The sequence below is a fragment of the Motacilla alba genome, chromosome 14, assembly GCF_015832195.1.
Source record: "Motacilla alba alba isolate MOTALB_02 chromosome 14, Motacilla_alba_V1.0_pri, whole genome shotgun sequence".
In the NCBI taxonomy this organism is placed as follows: Eukaryota; Metazoa; Chordata; class Aves; order Passeriformes; family Motacillidae; genus Motacilla; species Motacilla alba.
This window is the reverse complement of record NC_052029.1, coordinates 15,272,722-15,295,363: the sequence shown is the minus strand read 5'-3', so window position 1 is coordinate 15,295,363 and position 22,642 is coordinate 15,272,722. Positions and strand designations below refer to the sequence as shown.

The 22,642-nt window shown below is 59.9% G+C and overlaps 1 protein-coding gene across 1 annotated transcript; it reads right to left on the bottom strand.

Annotated features, from left to right (window-relative positions):
• Positions 1-1,492: 1,492 nt before the first annotated feature.
• Positions 1,493-20,818, bottom strand: SYNGR3 (synaptogyrin 3). The gene is made up of 4 exons (XM_038151379.1): positions 20,662-20,818; positions 9,979-10,219; positions 5,348-5,490; positions 1,493-3,569 (listed from the first exon to the last, which is right to left on the bottom strand). Exons 1-4 carry the CDS (start codon positions 20,758-20,760, stop codon positions 3,360-3,362), a joined length of 693 nt encoding a protein of 230 aa, XP_038007307.1. The 5' UTR covers positions 20,761-20,818; the 3' UTR covers positions 1,493-3,359.
• Between the last annotated feature and the right edge of the window lie 1,824 nt (positions 20,819-22,642).

Below are 22,642 nucleotides of genomic sequence, written 5' to 3'. Positions count from 1 at the left end.
GCATTTCCCAAGGAGCAGAGGGGCAGCAGGCAGAGCCAGGAGCCAGCCCTGGGAGGGAAGGGACAGGCCAGCCCTGGGAGGGGCTGACGGGCAGAGCAGCAGTGCTGGGTGCCACTCCTTGCTGTGGCACGAACCGATGGGAATCTCATGGGAATCTCATCCCAGTGTCCAGGCACGAGAGCGTGAGATCCCAATGCTGCCTGCAAAGGGAGGGGTTTGCCCTCAGGGTGTGCTCCAGCCCCTGACACAGAGCAGCAGTGCAGGGGGAGAATGCTTTTACTGAACATCACTTAGGCAAAGCTTCCCCCTTTGCTGGGAACAGCTTGAAATGTTGGCAAAAATTCCAAATCTTTTCATATGCTTGGATTGCACAGCGTACGATGGGGCGAGCAACAGTGGTGGAGCAAGAGGATGGCTGGGGCAGGATGCAGCTCCAGGGAAGGCAGAACGCTGGAATTCTGCTCTTTCCACCCAGATTTAGAGCTAGCACTGTGCAGAAGCGTTTGGGCTGGGCTGGGCACGGCTGAGCCCTCTGTGAGCTCCAGGTGCTGCTGGCCTCTGGGGAGAACAGAGGGCTCTAGACAGCTGGTGAGGATGGCAGAGCCCTGGCACGCTCAGGACAGCCCTGGCATGCTTTTGGGACAATTTTGGGACAGCCCTGGCATCCTCCTAGGATGTGGCTCGGGTGGTTACAAGGGGGTGAGTGCTGCTGTGGCCCAGCTGGGAGAAAAAGAGGAGAAAAGAGGAAAATTGGTGTTCCAAACCCCTGAAGCCCCAGCAGCCCAGGGTCACTGCAGCCCTGGCTCTGGTTCTCCAGCCTCGGCCCCCTTGGGGTGTGTTTGGTGACAGCCCCCCCTGCACACCCTGCTCTGCTCTGACACCAAGGGGCTGCCACTGCCAGGCACGGTGACACCCGACACTGGGGGGACGCTGGGGGGCTCCCCGAGGGTTTGGGGCAGGATTCCAGGCACGGGTGTCACCCCGCGAGGCCAGGGACTGCACCAACAAACCCCCGGCTGGGGCTGTGAGGCTGGCTGAGGTGGGTGAGGGCTCTCACCACGGCCAGGGAGTTTGGGGCTGTCCCGTCCTGCCTGGTGACACGGCCTTGGCACGGCCACACGGGACACGAGCCCAGCGCCATTCCCTGCAAAAACGCTCCAGCTGTGGCTCCTGCCCGTCCCAGTGCCACCCCAGCAGGGCTGCCACCCCTGCACTGCCTGACGGGCACTTTGGGCGCAGAGGATCACCCCCCGGGTGAGTGGTGAGGCTGGACAGGTTATCCGTTCCCAGCCCAGTTTCATCAAGGAGCATCTCCTGCGCTGCCAGGAAGCCCCTGAGGCACCCAGCCCTTCCTCCTGCAGGGCGAAGGAATCCCTGGGAAGCTGCAGCCAGCCTCGGGAAGCACCGGGAGCGGCGCTGGTGTCCTCCCCGTGTCCCAGAGCGTGGTGGGATGTGCGTGTGGGGGCAAAGAAAGGCAATGCAGGCCTCGGGGGGACATTCAGAGCGTGTAATATTCAGCAGGGGGCACACGGGGCAGGACGTGTCCCGCAGGCAGACACAGCTTTAGCTCTTTACGGTTACACGGAAACTCTGGAACAGTTATGTTATAGTTAGAAAAAATACACTGTACCCAACGAACATTATCTCACGTACAATCAATTTAAACATTTAAATTGATTATAATTTTGCTAAAATATTAACACAAGTACTGTTTGTGCTGCTAAAGTTTCAGTGTTCCCTCTAAGGAAAATATTGCTACAGTTCTACCGTACCCTGTATCAAAATCCTCGGGTTTTTTTTTTTTTTTCTTTCCCAGCAAAACTGACTCCACAAAACCACAAAGATCCCGGAATCCCTTGAGGCTGATGCTGCACTGGGGTGTCGTGGTCAGGCACCTGTGAGGGGCTGGGCACAGCCAGGACCCGGAGCCAAGGCAAGGAGCTTCGCCAGCGGCCTGCCCTGGGCACGACTGGCTGCTTAATTAGCATTAACCTGCTGCTCATTAATTAGCACACTGATCTGCCACCCAGCAGCAGGATGAGCTGTGGCGACGGCGACCTGTGGCAGGGAGGGGACAGGTGGTGGCTGTTGCTCCGAGGCAGCGGTGGCTTTGCCGGCAGGAGCCCGGAGCGCCGGGAGCCTCCAGGGACGGAGCTGCCACCCACGGGCTGGGAATTCGAGTTCCAGCCCTCAGTGGCACAGCCCGGACCAGCTGCCACACGGGCAGGGAGAGGTGGCAGGTGGCTGATCTGCTGGGTTTTACACATTCCCTCCTCTCCTTTGTTCTTTGCAGCTGAAGCCCCGGCCCGAGCCTGTTCCTGGCTGCTTTTCACTGACTCTTCCCACACCACCTCCGACACGGCTGTGAGCCCACACGGGATGGACTCCGATGGCCTGTGCAGCCCTCCCGGCTCCCTGCCTGAATCCCTCATTTCTGGAGGCTGCAGGGTGACACACGTGTCCCCACCCGGGCTTCTGCTGCAGCTGACGGATGGCGGCTGCTCCCAGAATAAAAATGCAAGTCCAATATTGCTCCTAATGGCCTTGGATGTCGAGTCTGAGCCCTTCACCTCGGCCCTCACCTCTCCGGGGTGAGGATGTCAGTGCCGCCAACCCAAAATTCCTTAGGAATTTGCACAGTTCCCAATCCCCCACGAGGAAACGGAACCACGAAGTGCCCCATTCCCCCTGACCACAGGCTACTCCCAGTCAGCAACCAGCTCCTGCTGGTTTCCATTTCAAACAGCAACTTTTGAAACCCTCAACCAGGACCTGCTGGAGCGTAGGAGCGCTCCGGATACCGCTCCCAACCCCGGCCTGCCGTGCCCCCCTGTGCCTCTAAACCAAGCCTGGAAACACCCGTTTGGATATTTGTTTTGTGCAGCAAGTATATACAAAGGAAAACACAGGCACCACCGATTTCCCTGTGAATTTGGCACTTTCCTGGAACTTGGACTGGAAGCTCCACAGCGGGAGCAGCCAGGGCCAGCTCCCCCCACTGCCCACCCCCCTCGCTGGATTCTGTGTTAGCTCTGGAAGAACGAGATAAGAATTCCTCGGCTGCTGTTTTCTAAGAGGAAAAGGTGTCCTGGGCTTTCCCAGCCGAGCTCGGAGGGGACATCTCCTCCTCCTCCTCCTCCTCCCCACGTGTCGGTGATGCGGTACCAACCTTCCTTCCTCCTGGCTTAGAGGGAACACTGCTTTTAGAAACCCTGGGACAGGTAAGACAAGAACCAATACCACTGTACAGAATTCACTGCACAACGAGCTAATAAAGGGACCCGGCACTGACTCGCCACGGCAAGGAAACGGGGCTGGGGACATCGGGGACCGGGCGGGGGTGGCACCGCCGCGGCCCCTCAGTACGCTGGCACTTGGTAACCTTTGGGGTTGGCCTCTAAGGTCTCGGTGAACGGGGGGCTCTGGTAGGTCTCCGTGCTCTCCACGCCGCTGCCGCCGGGGTAGCCGGGGTAGGAGGCGCCGGGGTCGGTGCCGAACTGCTCGGTGGCGAACAGGGACATGTCCGTGCCCAGGCGGTACCGCTGCAGCGCCCGCAGCGCCAGCACCACCTGCGGCAGCGAGGGACAGCGTCACACGGGGCAGGGCTGCCACCCCGCAGCACCCCGGAACCCCCCGGACCCCCCAATCCCCCCAGGACCCCGTGTCCCCCCAGCATGCTGTGTCTCAGCAGCATCACACATCACCCCTGGACCCCCTGATCCTCCCAGGACCCCCAAACTCCCAGGACCCCCCAATCTCCCCAGCATGCTGTGTCTCAGCAGCATCAAACATCACTCCAGGACCACATGTCCTCCCAGGGTTCCCAAAACCCCCAGGACCTCGAATCTCACCAGGACCCCATGTCCTCCTAGGATCCCCAAACCCCCAGGACCTCGAATTCCTCCAGGAGCCCAAATCCCCCCTGGGATCCTACAGCCCTCTGAACCCCACATCCCCCAGCACCCCACATCCCCCATTGCCTGCAGAGCACCGAGCCCCTGCAGCACCCCGCAGGCTGCCGCCCCACTCCCTTGTACCAGGGAGCCAACCCAGCCCCAAACCCCCCGGGAACACTGCAGAGGCCATTTCTGAGGGGCAGGGTGACCCCAGAGCTCTGCCTGGCGTGGGGGGCCCTGGCCGTGCACATCTGGCACTGCTGGCCCAAATAAACACATCTGCTGTGGGGAGGGAGAGCTGCCGGGAGCCAGCCCGGAAAACTGGGTCAGTTCTGCCGAGACTCCTTCACCCTTTTCCAGGTTGCTGGAATTGAGGTTGCAAACGGTGGGAAACGTGGGCGGCAAAGCCGGGAGCGCCCCGCGCTCGCTCTCCTTCCAGGAGGCTTCATTAACAATTCAATTCGTTTGTAAACGACGTTCTGAGGAGGCTAAAAAGTGTCTGCAGAGGCCAGGAATGGCTCCCCGGCCATCGCGGCCAGCCTTTGGGATGGGACAGGGTGGCAGTGGTGTCCCCACAGCCCTCCCGGGGTGGCAGCAGATCAGCATCCCCCCAGGGCCCTTCCCCGTGGCAGAGATGGGGAAGAGCTGGGATTAAAAGAGATTTATTGGGATAATCATAAAGCAGGAGCAGTGGAACTGGGGGAGAGCTGGAGCTGGAGAGCCTCGCGCTGCCTTTTGCCCCAGTTCTTTGGAGGCAACGTGGAATTAGGGCACATCCCGGGGCTCTGTGCCCAGGGGAAGCTGGAGGGAACCCAGAGCCATCCCTGCCTCTCCACACACAGCTCTGGGGTGGGAGCCCCCCGGGTGGCACAGCCCCCTGGCCCAGGTGGGGTCCAGGTGAGCCCTGGGGTTTCTCACAGCCCTGGCTGGAGTCCCTCTGCTCAGGTGGAGCTGAAAATGGGATCAGGGAGTTTCTCACAGCCCTGGCTGGAGTTCCTCTGCCCAGGTGGAGCTGAAAATGGGATCAAGGGGGTTTCTAAGCCCCTTCTGCAGGTGGACAGCAGAGGGGCCAGGCTGGTGTGTCTCTGGAGGAGCTGATGAGCCTGAGAGCTCCCAAAGTCCCCCAGCCACCCCGTGAAGCTGCTCGGTGCAGAGCTCTGCTCCTGGGGACTCCCTGCCTCCAAGCAGGTCCCGAAACCGGGGCAGCTCGTGGCTGGCCACACGTTTCCAACGGGAACAAAACCTCCCGGCCTCGGCAGAAAGGGAAGCCTGGAATTCCCCGGGCAGAGGAGGCCGAGCTGAAGCTCCCCTGGCCAGGAGCCAGCAGTCCCAGGCGTGGAGAGCCCGCAGGCTCCCCAGGACAGCCCCTCGCCGCCCGGCAGCGTCCACTTCTGCAAAGCCAGCCTCCCCCAGCAGCTCAGGCAGGTTTCATTTCTGCTCGGCCCCCTCACCCAGATGATGATGGAGAAGAAGGAGAAGGTGATGGCCGCCCGCGCCGCGTCCGCGCCCTGCGAGAAGCCCCGGGTCAGCGTCGTCCTCTGCCACTGGTTTGCCAGGAAGCAGAAGGCTACAAACCACAGGAAGGCCAGGAAACCTGCAGGGGAACACAGAATCTGGAAGGCAGGGAACCCCCAGAACCTTGGGGCTGTGAGCCAAAGGTTGGAGTGAAACCCAGGGTTTGATCTGGGACCTTGGGAAAGGCTCCCAGACTGAGGAGCTGGAAGGGAGAATGGATTTATGGTTTGAAGCAGAGACAGGTCAAGCTAAGGAGAAGAAAGTTTTGAGTTTTGAAGTGTAGCACTGTCAGTTTGGGTGTCATAAGTTGATTGGCTAAGAAAGCTCACACTGTAGCATGAGTCCATCAGATGAACCATTGAAGGGTTGGGTCAAAAGCATAAATATCCTCGTTAGCAGTGTTTTATTGGTCAATAAATCCTTAAAAGGTCTTGTAGCTAACAGCCTTGTGACCCTCTGAGCCATGCAGGGAAGATGTGAGCTGAACTCACCCTTCCTGCCTATGCAGAAGATAAGGAAAATAAATAAAATCACCCAAAACAACTCAGGGGTCCTGTCTGAAATTCACTCAAAATCCCACAGGAGCTGAGCGGGTCAGTGCTGCCCCTGCCCAGCAGCTCTGCTTTGCTGCTGCACAAACCACGGAGGTTCCAACAGGAATGGGAATTTTGGGAGCCTGGGCCCAAAGGAGCTTTTTGAGCACAAACCCAGAGATGGAAGGAGCCTGTGGGGACATCTCAGCGTGCTGCCCGCCTGAAGTTGAGCTCAGCCACGCCTCAGCCTGATCTCAGTGAGCCCCAGGGACAGCACACCCTCCCCAGACGTGCTGGAGAGCCACTTTTCACCAGGGCATTGAATAACAGGACAAGGGGAAATGGCCTTGAGCTGAGGGAGGGTGGATTTGTGCTGGATATTGAGGAGAAATTCTTCCCTGTGAGTGTGGGGAGGCTCGGAGCAGCTGGGGCTGCCCCTGGATCCCTGCAGTGCCCAAGGCCAGGCTGGACAGCAGCCTGGGACAGTGGAGGGTGTCCCTGCCGTGGCAGGGGGGATGAGATGGATTTTAATGCCCCTCCCAACCCGACCCATTCTGTAATTCCGTGATTCCAGGACACGTGAGAGCTCTGCTCATCCCTGCAGAGAATCCCCCCGGGCCTGTGGAGCTGAGCAGAAACCCTCTGGTGATTATTTGATTATTCCTGCCTGGAAGCAAAGCTGGCCGAGCAAGATACGGCTGCAGCTGCCCTAATTCCATCCCCAGCCACCAGCAGTGCCAGTGCCAGGCAGCTCAGGGCACAGCCAAGGAAAAGCCACACAGGGCCAGCAGCAGGGGTGCTGTCCAGCCCTGGGAAGAGGAGCTGCAGCATCTGGACCCTCCCCTGGTGCTGCCTGCAGGGTCTCCACCATTCCTGTCTCATATTCTGGGTGTCGGTGCACACGGGGATGTTGGGAGTGATCCCAAGGATCCCAAGGATCAGCAGCACAGCAGAACCTTCATTTATTCCCCTCTATTCCCATTTATTCACCTCTATTCCCATTTATTCCCATCTATTCCCATTTATTCCCATTTATCTTGCCAGTTTTCCCTAAATTTGCCATAAAATGCCTGGCAGCATCCACACTGAGTGCTGGAGGCGCAGGGCTCGAGGCCTTGAGAATTTGCCCCTAATTGCAGTTTGAGACACACAGCTCCTTGCCTCCTCCTGCACAGCTGGGCCTGGCAATTCCCATCCAGGGAATTCCCATCCCTTCCAGGCCTGGCCGTGGAAGGAATCCTCCCTTCTCAGGAAGGATCAGCGGGTTTCCTTTTCCAAATGACAGACACTTCACCAAACCCAGCCAGTCCTGTCACCAAAGCCACCCAAATCTCTGCACAAGCATTTTCACTTCCCTTCAGGACAGTCACTTGCTGCCAGCACCAAAGGGCAGAGATTTCCTGGGATTCACCCCTTAAAGGTCACCCTCTAACCCAGGGATGTGTTCTGCTCCCCTGCTGGTACAGGGGCCTCCCCAGCAGCTCTCCCTGGAACGGGAACCAGCCCCAGCCCCACGTTTGGACCTCAGCCATTGCTCAGAACCACACTGGGGCATGCTGGAAGCTAAAAACCCAGAGGGGAAACAAGAGCAGCTCCCAGAGGTTAATTCCTACGGGGGGAGCAGCAGGATGGCTCAGGGACAAGGCTGGGACACAGGGCTGGCACAAGGGACACTGGGCTGGCACTGGTTATGCTCAGGGACAAGGCTGGGGACACTGGGCTGGCACTGGGGCTGGCACTGGTTAGGCTCAGGGACAAGGCTGGGGACCCGGGGCTGGCACAAGGGACACAGGGCTGGCACTGGTTAGGCTCAGGGACAAGGCTGGGCTGGCACAAGGGACACTGGACTGGCACTGGTTAGGCTCTGGGAAAAGGCTGGGGACCCAGGGCTGGCACAAGGGACACTGGGCTGGCACTGGTTAGGCTCGGGGACAAGGCTGGGGACCCAGGGCTGGCACTGGGGCTGGCACTGCTCTGTGCAGGGGAAGCACCCCCGTGGGTACCACTGCACCCAGTGCAGCTCATCCTCCCTGGCAGGACACTGCCGCTGACCCCGCCGCTGCCACTCTGTCCCCGGTGCCACCCCAGCCCCGGTGGCACCCCCGGGACGCCAGGAGTTAAAATGACATCATGCACAGCCAGCACGGCTGCGCTGGGAACTGCAGCTGCCAAACCCCTCTGCAGCACCGACCTTCCTCACGCCGGAGCCATCAGCATCCTCAGCCGGGAGCGCGGGGCAGCCGCTGCTGCCCTCCGGGAGGTTCCGCGCTGCGGGGAGAGGCTTTTCCCCTGCAGGGCAGCTCTGGGCGGCAGGAGGATGGCCCCGGTGCCACGGGCGAGGCAGGCACCGCTGCCAGGGCAGATCTGGGGTCAGGCACGGCCAGCACCTCCGGGACAGCAGCCGGGGGGGTGGGCTGATGCTTGGAGGGGTGACAGGAATTTTAAAGCCCTCTCGGGGGGCTGAGCTGGCAGTGACGGGTGTGGTCCCGTGTGCCAGCCCCAGCTCCGGCTGGAGCAGGGAAGGAGAGCCGGGAAGCCCCGCGGAGCCGGCAGATAACGATCAGCTAGGGCAAACACCGGGAGGATGTGCCACCAGCCCCGTCACAGCTGGTCTCCAGCGAGCCTGTCCACGGGAACAGCTGGAGGAGCAGCTGGAAGAGAAGGCTGTAAATGCTGCTGCCCGTGTAGCCCTGAAGCCCCGGCCGTGCCCCAGAGCCGCCACCCAGGTACTGCCCTGATGCACTTCAGGAATAGTTCTTCCCTGGGAGGGTGGGCAGGCCCTGGCACAGCGTGCCCAGAGCAGCTGGGGCTGCCCCTGGAGCCCTGGAAGAGCTGAACTGCGTTTGGAGCATCCCGGTCAAGTGGAAGGTGGAACTTTAATGTCCCTTCCAATGTCCCTTTAAAGACGGGCTTTAATGTCCCTTCCGAAAAACCATTCCAGGCTCCAAGGATTCCAGGACTCCAGGATGGCTCCCTCATTTCTCCTCGCAGTGGATCCATCCCAGGGACAGAGGAGAAAGGAGGCAGGGTCTGAGAGCAGTGCCAGCAGTGCCAGCTGAGCCCCCAGCAGTGCTCAGCTCCCCGGGGCTGGCAGGAAGCAGAGGCTGCCAGGGTGGGAGCAGGATCCCAGCCTGGCTCGGTGACACAGCAGCAGCCACAGGGTGGATGTGGTGTCCCCCTTCTGCTGGAATCCAAGGATTTCAGGCACCAAGCCTCACAGAAGGGGCTGTAAATTTTATCTAACGAGGGCTGGATGCTCCAGCACCTTGGAAATGAGCTTTGCAGCGAGGAGAGAACAGCCTGAACAACGGGCAAGGCGGGGACGGGATGATGGATGTCTTCATTTGGGACAGAGAGCCATCAGGGACCTTGTGCTGGATAAATCACCTCAGACTGTGAACAGAGCCCGGGAGCGCACAGCAGCAGCTGCAAGGGGAGCCAGGCAGCTGCCAGGACACAGCAGAGGTGTTCCCTGCCTGCCCGGAGCACCCTGCCTGCTCCTGTCTGCAGGGATCAGCTCAGCTCCAGGGCACAGCAGGTCCCAGAGCTGCTCCTGCCCTGCCCCAAACCCGCGCACAAAGTGAAACCAGACCCGAGGCAGCCGCTGAAAGCACCTTTGCTTTCCGTGAGCCAGAGCAGGAGGAGTGAGCAGGTAAAACCCCGCTGTGGGCTCTGAGATGTGACCACCAAGCCTCACCCCTGCGGGTGGCCTCGCCAGACCCGGCTCAGGGAACGCCTCCAGCTGCAGAGTGAGGACACCCCAGTGTCCCCAGCCAGCACAGATGCCTCCCGCAGTGCTCACTGAGCCCATGGCTGCATGGGACAGCTCCCCTGCCACCCATGCTGTCCCCAGCCAAGGCACAGGAGTGGTGCCAGGCCACGGGAGGAGCGGGGAAGGCTCCAGAGAGGAGAGGCAGGGCACAGCAAGGAGCCCAGGGAGGCAGAACTGAGCAGAGCAGAGCAGAGTAAAGCAGAGCAGAGCCAAGCAGAGCAGAGCAAAGCAGAGCAGAGCAGAGCAGAGCAGAGCAGGGTACCTGAGAAGCCCAGGTCCAGCAGCACGGCCCGTTTGCGGTCCTTGACGCTGCTGATCTGCTGGAACTGCAGGTCCAGCACGAAGAAGAAGATGCAGCCGAAGAAGGCGATGACGCCCACGGCGATGCCGTAGCTGCAGGCGCTCTCATTCTCGTTGAAGATGCAGAGCAGCTCGGGGTGCTGGCTGTCCTTGTTCACGTAGCACTCGTTCACGATGGAGCCGAACACCACGATGGAGAAGATCTGCAGGAGCAAGCAGAGAACACAACGTGCTGCTGCTGGCACTGAACTCTGCTCCCCACAGCAGCAGTGCCGCCGACAATCCCGCCCCGGGCCCCATGGCAACGTGGCGTTTGTCACACACATCCCGGCTCGACAAAGGTCGGTGGCTCCAGGCTGCACCTGGGCGTTCCTGCTCTGGCAGGTGGAACCTCCTCCTGCCTTCCAGGGCCCTGCTGGGCACAGCAGTGCAAGGACCTGCCTCTCCAGACACGCTGGGGAGGGGAAAAACACCCAGATGGGGCAGGTCCCTGCAGGGACTTGGTGCTGTGCTGCTCTCTGCTCTCAGGATGGGCCCCACAAAGTGCCTGGTGTCCCCAGGGACAGGGGACAACTGAGCAGCTGAGCCAGGGAAGGGCTGGATGGCTGCTGGAGGGGACAGGGGACTTGTGTGGGGAGGTGGCACAGGGCCACAGGCTGCCCTGGGAGCAGCAGGGCGATTTTTCAGCAGGGGCTGAAAGGTGCAGCTCCTGAATCTGTTAGCAGTGACCTGGCTGGGCCCAGGAGGGACAGAAGGACAGGGGCTGCTGGGGCTGCCCAGGTGGCCATGCTGGCACCGCAGGTGTCACACCCCTGTCACCACACCCCTGTCACCACACCCCTGTGACACCCCTGCAGGCAGGAGAAAGAGCGATGGCAGCGGCTGCCTGAGGTGACACCATCCCCTGCTGCACACCCCAGGAATTCCCTTATCCCCAAAGGCAGGAGGGGAGGCTGCAGGAGCAGCACAATTCACCCTGGATCCCGCCCTGGATCCCGCCCTGGATCCTGCCCTGGATCCCACCCTGGATCCCGCCCTGGATCCTGCCCTGGATCCCACCCTGGATCCTGCCCTGGATCCCACTATGGATCCCACCTGGATCCCGCCCTGGATCCCGCCCTGGATCCTGCCCTGGATCCCGCCCTGGATCCTGCCCTGGATCCCACCCTGGATCCCGCCCTGGATCCCGCCCTGGATCCCACCCTGGATCCTGCCCTGGATCCCACCCTGGATCCCACCCTGGATCCTGCCCTGGATCCCGCCCTGGATCCCGCCCTGGATCTCACCCTGGATCCTGCCCTGGATCCCGCCCTGGATCCTGCCCTGGATCCCACCCTGGAGCCCTGGGCAGGGGCTGTGAGCCGGGCAGGGCAGGGGCTGTGAGCCGGGCAGGGCAGGGCAGGGCAGGGCAGGCACACCTCCCTCACACTGGCAGCCTCTGATCTCATCCCTGCCAGCCCCAGCAGCCCCGCTGGCTCCCCGCCGGCTCCCTGCAGGCACGCAGGGCAGAGAGAAGAGGCTCCTCTGGGAGTTCAGGCCCGGCCTGGGGCCCTGTCCCCACCCATCCCTGGCCCAGGCGAGCCCTGAGCACCAGCCATGAGCTCAGGGGACACCCACATCCTGTACCCTGTTCCTCACTGGTGCTGTGCTTGGGGAGCACTTGGGATGGCACAGCATCATCATCACCATCATCATCATCACCACCATCATCATCATCATCATCACCATCATCATCACCATCATCATCATCACCATCATCACTACCATCATATCATCATCACCATCATCATCATCATCACCATCATATCATCATCATCACCATCATCACCACCATCATATCATCATCACCACCATCATCATCATCATCACCATCATCACCATCATCATATAATCACCATTATATCATTATCATCATCACTATCATAATCATAATCATATCATCATCACCATTGTCATCATCATCACCATCATCATCATCACCATCATCATCATCATCATCACCATCATATCATCACCATCATATCATCATCACCATCATCATCATCATCACCATCATCATCATCACCATCATAATCACCATCATAACATCACCATCACCATCCTCATCACCATCATCATCCCCATCATCATCCTCATCCCCACCATCCCCATCATCCTCATCCTTCCCATCCCCATCCTCATCCCCACCCTCGCCTCCATCCTCATCCTCCCAGGCCCAGGCTCCCCCAGGAGGGGCTGTGTGTAAGGCACAAACAACAACAAACAGCACTAATCGTCTTCCCAGAGCGTTGGCAGCAGCTGTAACATCAGCAGTTGTAAAAATCTGCCCATAAATAATGCAAAATTGTTATTTACCATCAGAAATAGCAGCAGCATTTATGAAACAGGCCCTGGGAAGAAGCACTGTGATTCTGGAAAACATGAATAATTGAGGACCTCTGATTCCACACCATTACTTCTCTGGCAGCCCGGCAAACTCGTACTCGGCTCCTCTGAGAAGTTCCCCTCAGCCCTCCCAGGGCTGAAATCCTGCTCCAAGCCTGGGGGAGCCTCCTGGAGCCCGAGCTTTGGTGGGGAGGGGAGCCCCCAAAAATACAGTTCACAGCTGTGTGGGGCCTGCTCCAGCTTTGCACACCCGGGGCTGTCAATGCCCATGGTTTTATTTTTTAAAAATGGATGTTTTATCACCTAACTTCCAGTCCCAAAGGATTTTGGAAAGCAGAGCATCCTTCCTGCTGCCAGACAAGCCCAGGGGCTCAAACCATGAGAGCCCCACAGCCACATTTCACCGCACAGAACACAGCACACACAGCTTTGCCTCGGGAGGCCAAAGGAGCAACGAATTCCAAGTGCACACGTTGGATAGATGAGCTCGAAACATCAGCACCACCTGGAATATTCCTGTCAAAACGTGCCTTTCCACGGGTTACCTCTCCCTCACCCCGGGATTGCAATGTTATGGTTTTTCTTAAAAAACCCACTGGTGCTGGTGAAACGTTTTAATGAGAATAAATTTGGTGTTGTCTTTCTAAGTATAGACGAAAAAGTGCTTTTATTTTAGGAAAACGTGGGTGGATGAAATAAATGTGGGCAGGGAAATAAACCCCCTGTGGTTTTTTTTTGAAGTTCCCACAGATCAAGTGCATTTTCCCCATCACCTTCACCAACCACAGGGGCTCAAAGCCCCCACCAGCTCATCAGGGAAAACACAAGGTCAGATTTTCCACTGTCAGCGAGCTTTGGTGGGCCTGAGCAGCATCTCAGAGGATTTGCACGGGGGCCTTCACAGGACGCTCCATTTTCCAGCTGAACAGCCCAGCCACAAATCCTGCTTTTCCTGGCTGAACCGGCGCAAGGCACGGCAGGAGAACGGGATTCTCCCCAGCCACCCCGGCGGGAAATCGCATCTTCCAGCCTCGCATCCTGCCAAAGCTGCCACGGGGATGTGCTGGCAGCTCGGGGGCTCCTGTGTGGGGGTTCCTGAGCGCTGGGAGCCCCAAATCCAGCAGCTCCAGCAGCTCCAGCAGCTCCAGCAGCCCACGGGCGCTGCCCTGCCTGGGGGGAATGGGAAGGAGGAGAGCTCTCCTCTCCCATCCTTTCCACACAGAGCTGCAGCTCAGCACACAGAGCAGCCTCAGTGCCACCCTGGAGGGAGCACAGCACAGCTCAGGAGCCCCCAGACCCGCGGGGACACGGAGGGGCAAAGGGAGCTGGGGTCCCACCACGCTAGGGAGCAACTGGGACCTCTCCTGTGGATGAAGCCAGCAGCACAGCTCCCCCAGTTAAAGTCTGCTTCCAAGCAAGAAGAGACACTTCTCCAGGCCAGGCAGCATTTCTGTGACACAGGGCAGTGGGACAGGACAGTGGGACAGGAAAATGGGGCAGGACAGTGGGGCAGGACAGTGGGACAGGACAATGGGGCAGGACAGCGGGACAGGACAGTGGGACAGGAAAATGGGCAGGACAATGGGCAGGACAAGGGGACAGGACAGTGGGACAGGAAAACGGGACAGGACAGTGGGACAGGACAGTGGGACAGGAAAACGGGACAGGACAGTGGGACAGGACAGTGGACAGGACAGTGGGACAGGAAAATGGGCAGGACAATGGGTCAGGACAGTGGACAGGACAGTGGGACAGGTCTTCCCTGCTCAGAGGGTGGCAGGCGCTGGCACAAGGCGTCCAAAGAAGCTCGGGCTGCTCCATCCCTGGCAGTGCCAAGGCCAGGCTGGACAGGGCTTGGAGCAGCCTGGGACAGTGGGAGGTGTCCCTGCCGTGGCAGGGGTGGCACTGGATGGGTTTTAAGGCTCCTTCCACCCCAAACCATTCCAGGATTCTGCTGGACCCCTCAGGCCCCCGCAGGAGCCCAGGGTGCTGGGACCCTGCCGTGCCCAGCTGGAGACACCCTCCAGGTGTGGACGGAGCTGGAGCTGTGTCTGCCCTCCCTCCACCCCATTTTGGCCATCTGGAGGATGCTGCCTGGCCAGGCTGCCTGCCTTTCTCCAGGAGCTGTGCTCTGCAGATCCCCGCTCCCTCCTGAAGCTCCAGCAGGCTGGACCCCCAGAGCTCAGCCCAGGGCTGGCCCAACACCCAGCCGTGGCTGCTTTGTGCTGCCACGGGCAGCTCATCTCCCCTGGCACGGCCTGGCGAGGTTCTGTTGGCTCTGGCAGTCGGGGGGTGGCACGGTGGGCCACCAGCACGGATGTCACACCACACACAGTTTTCCTCCCTGCTGCTTTCAGCTTCCTGCAGCCCATCCCCTAAAATGTGCTTCAGCAGAGCTCGCAGCCTGAGCAGAGCCAGGCGAGGAAAACAAGAAGCAACCAGCACAGGGGAGCAGGAGCCCAGAGCCTCGGCGGGAGCTGTCAGCCATTTTAAGGTGAGATGTTCCCACTGCTGAGGAGCTGCACTGGGACTCGGGACCTACAAAAAACACCAGCAGAAGGTGAGGGGCTGTAGGAGACTGCAGAGCCCAGTGGTTACACACACATTCACGTCAGCACGAGGAGGAACAGCCCAGAGCTCATTTCCTCTGCCGTGGCTTGTTATTATGATATTTTTATGAAAATTTTTTTCTTAGGATTTTTTTTTCTTGAGAAGCTGAGAAGCTTCGGGAACAAATGTAAATAACTGACTGTTTGTTTCTGTAAAATGCAACAGGTGCTTCCTTGCTTGGTCTTTATTGAGTATTTCTACTTAGCAACTAACTCAGACTTTCTAGTGAGTCACAAGACTTTGTTATTCATTTTATTTTATTTTTATTTCGCTTTTTAATATCTTTTTCTCTCTATTTTTAGTATAATTTTAATGTAACGTTTTTAATACAATATATATCATAATATAATAAACCAACCTTCTGAAACATAAAATCAAATTTTCACATCTCTTCCCAAGTCCTGCGTGCCCAAAAAAACCACAGTGGCTGCTGAGCAGCAGTGCTGGGCACAGCCCACGGGGGCAGAGAGCCAGGCCAGGCTCTGGAGACCCCTCACTGCCTCCCAAACTCCTCCTGCCCAGCTCCCTGCCCTCCTGGAGCCCAGCCAGGGAAGGAGGGACCCCCCAAAGGAGAAAGGAAAACAATTCAGGTCAAATGAGCACAGGCCAAATCCTGCTTAGCACCGAGCTTGCCCTAAGCCCCTCTAAGCCCTGGGCTGTGCACGGGCCTGGCACAGATCCCCCTGGCACAGGGGACAACCAGCCCCCAGGGCCCTGCAGCTTATCTTTGCAGCTCTCAGTCCCAGGGTGTTTCCAGCACTGATCTGCACCATTTTCTGGGGGCTGTGATGACCCAAGCTCAGCTTTAGGCACTGCCAGACCTCCCACGTGCCCACGAAGACAGGCACCAAGGGAAGGTATTGTGGTTTGAGAACCATGACAGAAGGCCAGTTTATCTTCACAGCTCTCAGTCCCAGGGGTGTTTCCAGCACTGATCTGCACCATTTCTCTGGGGCTGGGAAGACCCAAGCTCAGCTTTAGGCACTGCCAGATCTGCCACGTGCCCACAGAGATGGGCATAAAGGAAAGGCCAGTTTATCTTTGCAGCTCTCAGTCCCAGGGAGGTGTCCAGCACTGATCTGCACCATTTCTCGGGGGCTGTGAAGGCCCAAGCTCAGCCTTAGGCACTGCCAGATCTGCCACAGGACCATGGAGATGGCCACGAAGGGAAGGCCAGTTTATGTTTACAGCTCTCAGTCCCAGGGTGTTTCCAGCACTGATCTGCACCATTTCTGGGGGGCTGTGATGACCCAAGCTCAGCTTTAGGCACTGCCAGACCTCCCACGTGCCCACAGAGACGGGCACCAAGGGAAGGCCAGTTTATCTTCACAGCTGTCAGTCCCAGGGGTGTTTCCAGCACTGATCTGCACCATTTCTCAGGGGCTGTGATGACCCAAGCTCAGCTTTAGGCACTGCCAGATCTCCCACGTGCCCACAGAGACGGGCACCAAGGGAAGGCCAGTTTATCTTCACAGCTGTCAGTCCCAGGGTGTTCCAGCACTGATCTGCACCATTTCTCAGGGGCTGTGAAGGCCCAAACTCAGCTTTAGCACTGCCAGATCTGCCACGTGCCCACGGAGATGGTTTCTGGCACAGAAAGAGGTGGGCTGATGCCGGCTGTAATGGGTTTAGGGCCACGTTCACCAGGCTAATCAGCTTGGGAGGATGTCTGTTGGTGAGCACATGACTGATTTTTCCTGAATTACTGTTTCTGATGTGGTAAGAGAGGCTGGCTGAGACACAGCGCTCATTCAAGGCTCCTAATCGCGCCCCGCAATCTGAGCACATGGCACACCAGCAGCGCCCGAAACCAGAGATGACAGGAGCATGACAATTCAGAACCATTTCGAGCTCAGATGCAGCAAAGCTCCCCTATAATTCCATTACCAAAATGCTCAGTTTAAGTTCTGCCTTTAATCCACAGCCTGCAGAAAGAGAAAATTAAGGCAGAAATCTGATGACCCTTCTGAAAAGCGGTCAGGAGCGAAGTGTGAGGCAGCTGAGATCAGGCTAATGACTCTGAGCATTGCTGGGGGCTCCGGGGCGCCAGAGCAGCCTTGGAGCTCTTCCCTGAGAGCCCTGAGTGCTCAGGAGGAAGAGAAACCCCTGAGGAGCCATCCAGAGCCCACTCCCTGCACTTCTGCTGAGCTCCAGCGAGGCGGGGATGGGATGGGATCCATGGGATGGGATCCATGGGATGGGATGGGATGGGATGGGATGGGATCCATGGGATGGGATCCATGGGATGGGGTGGGATGGGATGGGATGGGATCCATGGGATGGGATCCATGGGATGGGATGGGATGGGATGGGATGGGATCCATGGGATGGGATGGGATGGGATGGGATGGGATCCATGGGATGGGATCCATGGGATGGGGTGGGATGGGATGGGATGGGATCCATGGGATGGGATCCATGGGATGGGATGGGATGGGATGGGATGGGATGGGATCCATGGGATGGGATGGGATGGGATGGGATGGGATCCATGGGATGGGATCCATGGGATGGGATGGGATGGGATGGGATGGGATGGGATCCATGGGATGGGATGGGGTGGGATGGGGTGGGTCAGTCAGGGGCGTGAGGGTGCACTGATGGGACCCAGCACTGAGCCTCTGCTGCTGCTCTGCATGGAATCACAGGAATTGCTGAAAAAGTTTACCAGAATATTTTCCAAAACTGCTTTTAAAAGCCAAACCTAAGCCTGCATTAAATGAACAATTGCCCTGAGGAGCTGAGTGGCCACTTGAAAGTCTGGCTGGCACGGGCAGTGACAGAGAAAGGAGCTCATGATTCTGCAGGCAGCCCTCATGAATATCGACTCTGTTTGGCTGTGCAAAAAATGTCTCAAAAGGAAACCACAAGAGCGATCACATCTTCATCTGACAAACTGCATCAGACAGAGAGGGAAGAGATGAATGGGGAACTGTTAAATGGTTCTTTCCAGCTTTTGATTTTGCAGCTCAAGCCAGGAGTGGTGTTTTTCCCCCTCAGATACTCAGAATTACTCTCCCGGGGGGAGGCAGAGCCAGGAATCCCCGTTGGGCACCGCTGACATTTGGGCATTTCCGTGTTGCTCACCATTCACCTGCCAGTCCCTCACATGTCTGCCAGCACAACATCCCCCAGACAGCCCTGGAATCCCAAAAAAGGGAACTGCACCTTCCTTTGGTGGTGGGAAGCCCCAGCAGGGGCCATCAGCCCAATCAGCACGAGTCACTCGCCTCAGGCACCTGGGGCTGGCCCCCAATCCCTGAGGGGTTTCTCCATCACCCCCACCCAAACCAGCCCATGCTGGCAGCTCCTCCTCTCCCCAGGAGAAGCTGCCACACACCCAGAGCAAGGCTCTGTCCCCGCTGTGGGATCCAGCTGCTCGGGGCACCCACGGCACCACGCCGCGCCGCCGAGGCACAGGAAGGAAAACCACGTGAAAAAGCCCACCCAAAGCTGAGCTCAGCCCAGGGCTGGCCCAACACCCAGCCGTGGCTGCTTTGTGCTGCCACGGGCAGCTCATCTCCCCTGGGACGCCCTGGCGAGGTTCTGTTGGCTCTGGGCCACCAGCACGGATGTCACCACGTGCCACAGCGCTGCCACTCGCCCAGGACAGCAGCGAGGAAGGCAGCAGAGACCCCAGCAAAGCTTCTGGCTGCCTCCCCGACCCAATGGCTCCGTGCTGCCATGGGTTTGGCCTGGAAGGCAGGCTCGAGGCAAGCAGCAGGAGGGGATGCTGTGAGTGCAGCCCCAGCTGGCGCTGGGCAGGGGCCACAGAGGCTGAACTGGTTTAACACACGGGGAACTGGGCTGGGACAGCCAAACTGGGGCTCTGAACCCCAGGCTGGAGCGGTGATGAACCCTGACAGATCCACCAGGGAGTGAGAGACCTGGGAAAAAGGCTCCAAAGGGAGCTGCCCCAGCCCACTGAAAAGAGAAAAAAACTCCCTTTTTGCTGAGCGGGCTTTGGCCAGCTCTGAGTGTTGCAAACACTCATGGGATGGCAGCCTGCTCACCCCAGTCTGTGCACACTGGTGGGCCCTGTGCTGTTTGGAGTTAAGCTGATGCCTTTCTGCAGTTGGAAGCACTCATTTGTCACTGATTCCCTGGGAGCACAGAGCCAGGAAAGGAGGAACTTCACCACTGAATGAACCAGGGAATGTATACAGGAACATCTCCTAAGCTGGGATCTTTATTTTGTACCCACGTTCCATACTCTGGTCCTGCTTCCCAGAAGTGTCCAATCCCCTCTATCCAAAAAGGATGGGGAGCCCTCTGGGTGCAAGGTGACACATTTATTTTAGGAGGGGCTGAACTCACCAGCAGTGGGGCAGATTTATTTAACTGTGTACCCAAACCTTCCACCACTGCCAGCAGCTTGCCATCGCCACTCAGGGAGGATCCACACCAAGTTTTCTTCTAGGAAACAACTGCTGCCCCGTGCCTCAACCCCGCCCAAAATGCCCCAAGATCCACACCAAGATCCAGACCGCCTCCATGGATCTGGATGCCCCAGATCCATCCCTGGCCCCGTTTTTCCCCAGCAGTGGAGCTGTGGGCCTTCTGCAAGGCCTGGGAAGGACAGCAGCTCCCGTCAGCCACACACTGCAGCGTGTGCTTTAACTCTGAGCATGTGACTGCAGCTGGAAGTGCTCCTGTGCTGCTGCTGGGGCCTCTCCCAGGGCAGCCCAGGCCGGAGAGCCCCTCGGAGCCAGCGGGAGGAGGGCAGCTGGGGTCTGACTGCCCCTCTCAGCACAGCTCTGTGAGCTCCCTGCCTCACTGAGCGCTGCCACAGTGACACGGAGCCAGCACAGGCGTGACATGGGCGAGGACAAGCCCCAGGCTCATGCCCAGCCTCCAGCCAAATGATGGAGCCGGTGAGAGCCGGGCAGATCCTTCCCACAGCAGGGTTTTTGGGAAGGACCTGGCATTCCTGACCTCCCAAGGCCCTGCACACCTGCACATCTCAGCAAAAAGCCAGGCTCGGGGAGGCAAATTAGGAGCCGTCCTTAGCCCCGGGCATCGGGGCACCACGGCCCCAGGGGCACCCCGGCACAGCGCCCCGGGCACGGACCAGCAGAGCCTTCCCCGAGCCCTGCACAGCCCATCCCACCTCCTGCTCCACGGTGGGAATTCACAGATGGGAAACGTCCAAGCAGCACGGCATCCTGTGAGCAGCACGGGGGAGCTGGGCAGGGCTGGCTCCCGGATTTCTGTCACACACACGCATGCACGGAGCGTGGCAGGCAGGAAAATGTCCTCTGCCTCCCGCTCCGAGCCGCATCCGCCAGCACCGCACGGCAGAGGGGCAGCGGCGCATCCCGCCGCCGCTCCCGGCCGCATTCCCGAGGAAACTCCGCGCCAGCTCCCCCGGGAGCCGGCACTGCCCGCGGGGCCGGTACCGCGCCGAGCACCGGCAACGATGCACCGGCTGCGGGCACGACGCACCTGAGCTGCCCATCGCCTCGACATTGCCCGTCACCTCGATACTGCCCATCGCCAGGGCATTGCCCATCAGCCCGACACTGCCCATAGCCCCGGCACTGCCCATCGCCCGGGCACTGCCCGCCGCGCCGGGCGCTGTCCCCGCACCGGGCGCTGTCCCCGCGCCGCCGCTGCCCAGCCCCGCGCCCCGGCGGCCGTTCCGCCTTACCCAGGTGGTCACCCGGAGGAGGGTCTGCGGCTGCTTGAGGAAATCCACGGGGTCGATGGCGCCCCCCGCCCGGCCCGCTCCGAAGGACGCTCCTTCCATCTTCCCCCGCGCCCGCTCCGCGCCCAGCCGAGCCCCGCGCCGCCGGCCGCGCGCCCGCCCCCCCCGCGCCCCTCCCTCGTGGGCTCGTCCGCAGCGCCGCGTGCGGGCGGCGGGAGGAACCACCCGTCGGGTGGGGGGGGGGGGAAGAGGGGGTGGTGGGCGCGGGGCAGGTGCGCGCGGCCGGCGCGGGGCGCGCTCCCGGCGCTGCGAGCCCGAGCTGAGGAACGGGCACCGGGTGGGGCATGGGCACTGTGACACTGGGACAGGCACTGGGCATGGGCACTGTGACACTGGGACAGGCACTGGGCATGGGCACTGTGACACTGGGACAGGCACCGGGATGGGGCATGGGCACTGTGACACTGGGACAGGCACTGGGCATGGGCACTGTGACACTGGGACAGGCACTGGGCATGGGCACTGTGACACTGGGACAGGCACCGGGATGGGCACTGTGACACTGGGACAGGCACTGGGCATGGGCACTGTGACACTGGGACAGGCACTGGGCATGGGCACAGTGACACTGGGACAGGCACTGGGCATGGGCACTGTGACACTGGGACAGGCACCGGGATGGGGCATGGGCACTGTGACACTGGGACAGGCACTGGGCATGGGCACTGTGACACTGGGACAGGCACTGACACCGGGATGGGCACTGTGACACTGGGACAGGCACTGGGCATGGGCACAGTGACACTGGGACAGGCACCGGGATGGGGCATGGGCACTGTGACACTGGGACAGGCACTGACACCGGGATGGGGCTGCGGGCACTGTGACAGCAGGACAGGCACTGTCATCAAGCTGTGGGCATGGGCACTGTGAGAATGTGACAGCCGCTGTCATCGAGCTGTGGGCACGGGCACTGGAACACTGGGACAGCCACTGTCACCGAGCTGTGGGCATGGCCACCACAGCAGAGCTGTGAGCACTGCGGATAGCCAGTGCTGCTGTCCTGTGGCCATGGTCACCATGCTGTGGCCGTGGTCACTGTGCCGGGGCTGGGGACACCACAGAAGAGCCAGGACACCTTGCCACTGCCAGCTGTGCTGTTCCAAGAATTACCATCCATAGTCACCGTGCTGCTTCTGGGGATAGCGTGCCGTGGGCAGGGGCGGGGTGTCCTTGCACGGGTCACCATCCCACGCCAGTGTCACCAGGCAATGGCAAAGGCTCCCTGTGGGCAGCTGGGCTGCTGGCAGGAGGGCGACGCCATGGCCCGGAGCACAGGGAGGTCACCGCGCTGCTCAGCTCACCTCTGCTGTGGGTCCTGACCCTAAAATAAACACCCCCTCTGTGCCCAGACCCCCACAAAGGGTGGCTGTCACCCTCTGGGGACCCTCAGAGGCCCTGCAGCCGGGAGGGCTCAGAGCTGGCAGCAGCCAGGGCTCTGCTGGCCACTCACCGGGGCCAGTGGCCGAGGGCAGAGGGCGAGGTTGGGCAGCCGCTCTTTGCTGCTGCACAGTCACGGCTGGCGCAAGAAAAGGGAAGTGAAAATGCGTGGGGCTGACCTCTCGCACGGAAGGAGCCACCCAGAGCTGCCACGGGACGGGAGGAGACCCAGCCCCATCCCTGCTCCCTCCCCGTGGACAGCAGGAAGGAGGGAAAGGAAGAAGCTCAGAGGGAAACCCTCGATTAGCGCGGAGGGAGTTCCCCCCGCGGCTCCAGGAGCGTGTCCCGAGCCGGTTTTGAGCCCCACGATGCTGCTCCCGGTTCCATAGATACCGATGCCATGACAACCCTGACATCATCCCTGCTCCGGACGGGAGCTGCAGGGGAAGGCGCAGCGAGGAGGAGCGCGCAGCCCTGCTGCCACCGGGCTGTGGGGCTGGGGGCTTCTCCCGGCCCCGGCACAGCTGCCCCGGCCCCTGCGGCC

Excerpts from the sequence above, each read along its gene's own strand:
- SYNGR3 (XM_038151379.1), bottom strand. The coding sequence starts at position 20,760 with ATGGAAGGAGCGTCCTTCGGAGCGGGCCGGGCGGGGGGCGCCATCGAC. Across the intron at positions 10,220-20,661 it reads TCCTCCGGGTGACCACCTGG|ATCTTCTCCATCGTGGTGTT; the intron begins GTAAGGCGGAAC and ends TTGCTCCTGCAG. Across the intron at positions 3,570-5,347 it reads TCTTCTCCATCATCATCTGG|GTGGTGCTGGCGCTGCGGGC; the intron begins GTGAGGGGGCCG and ends TCGCTGCCGCAG.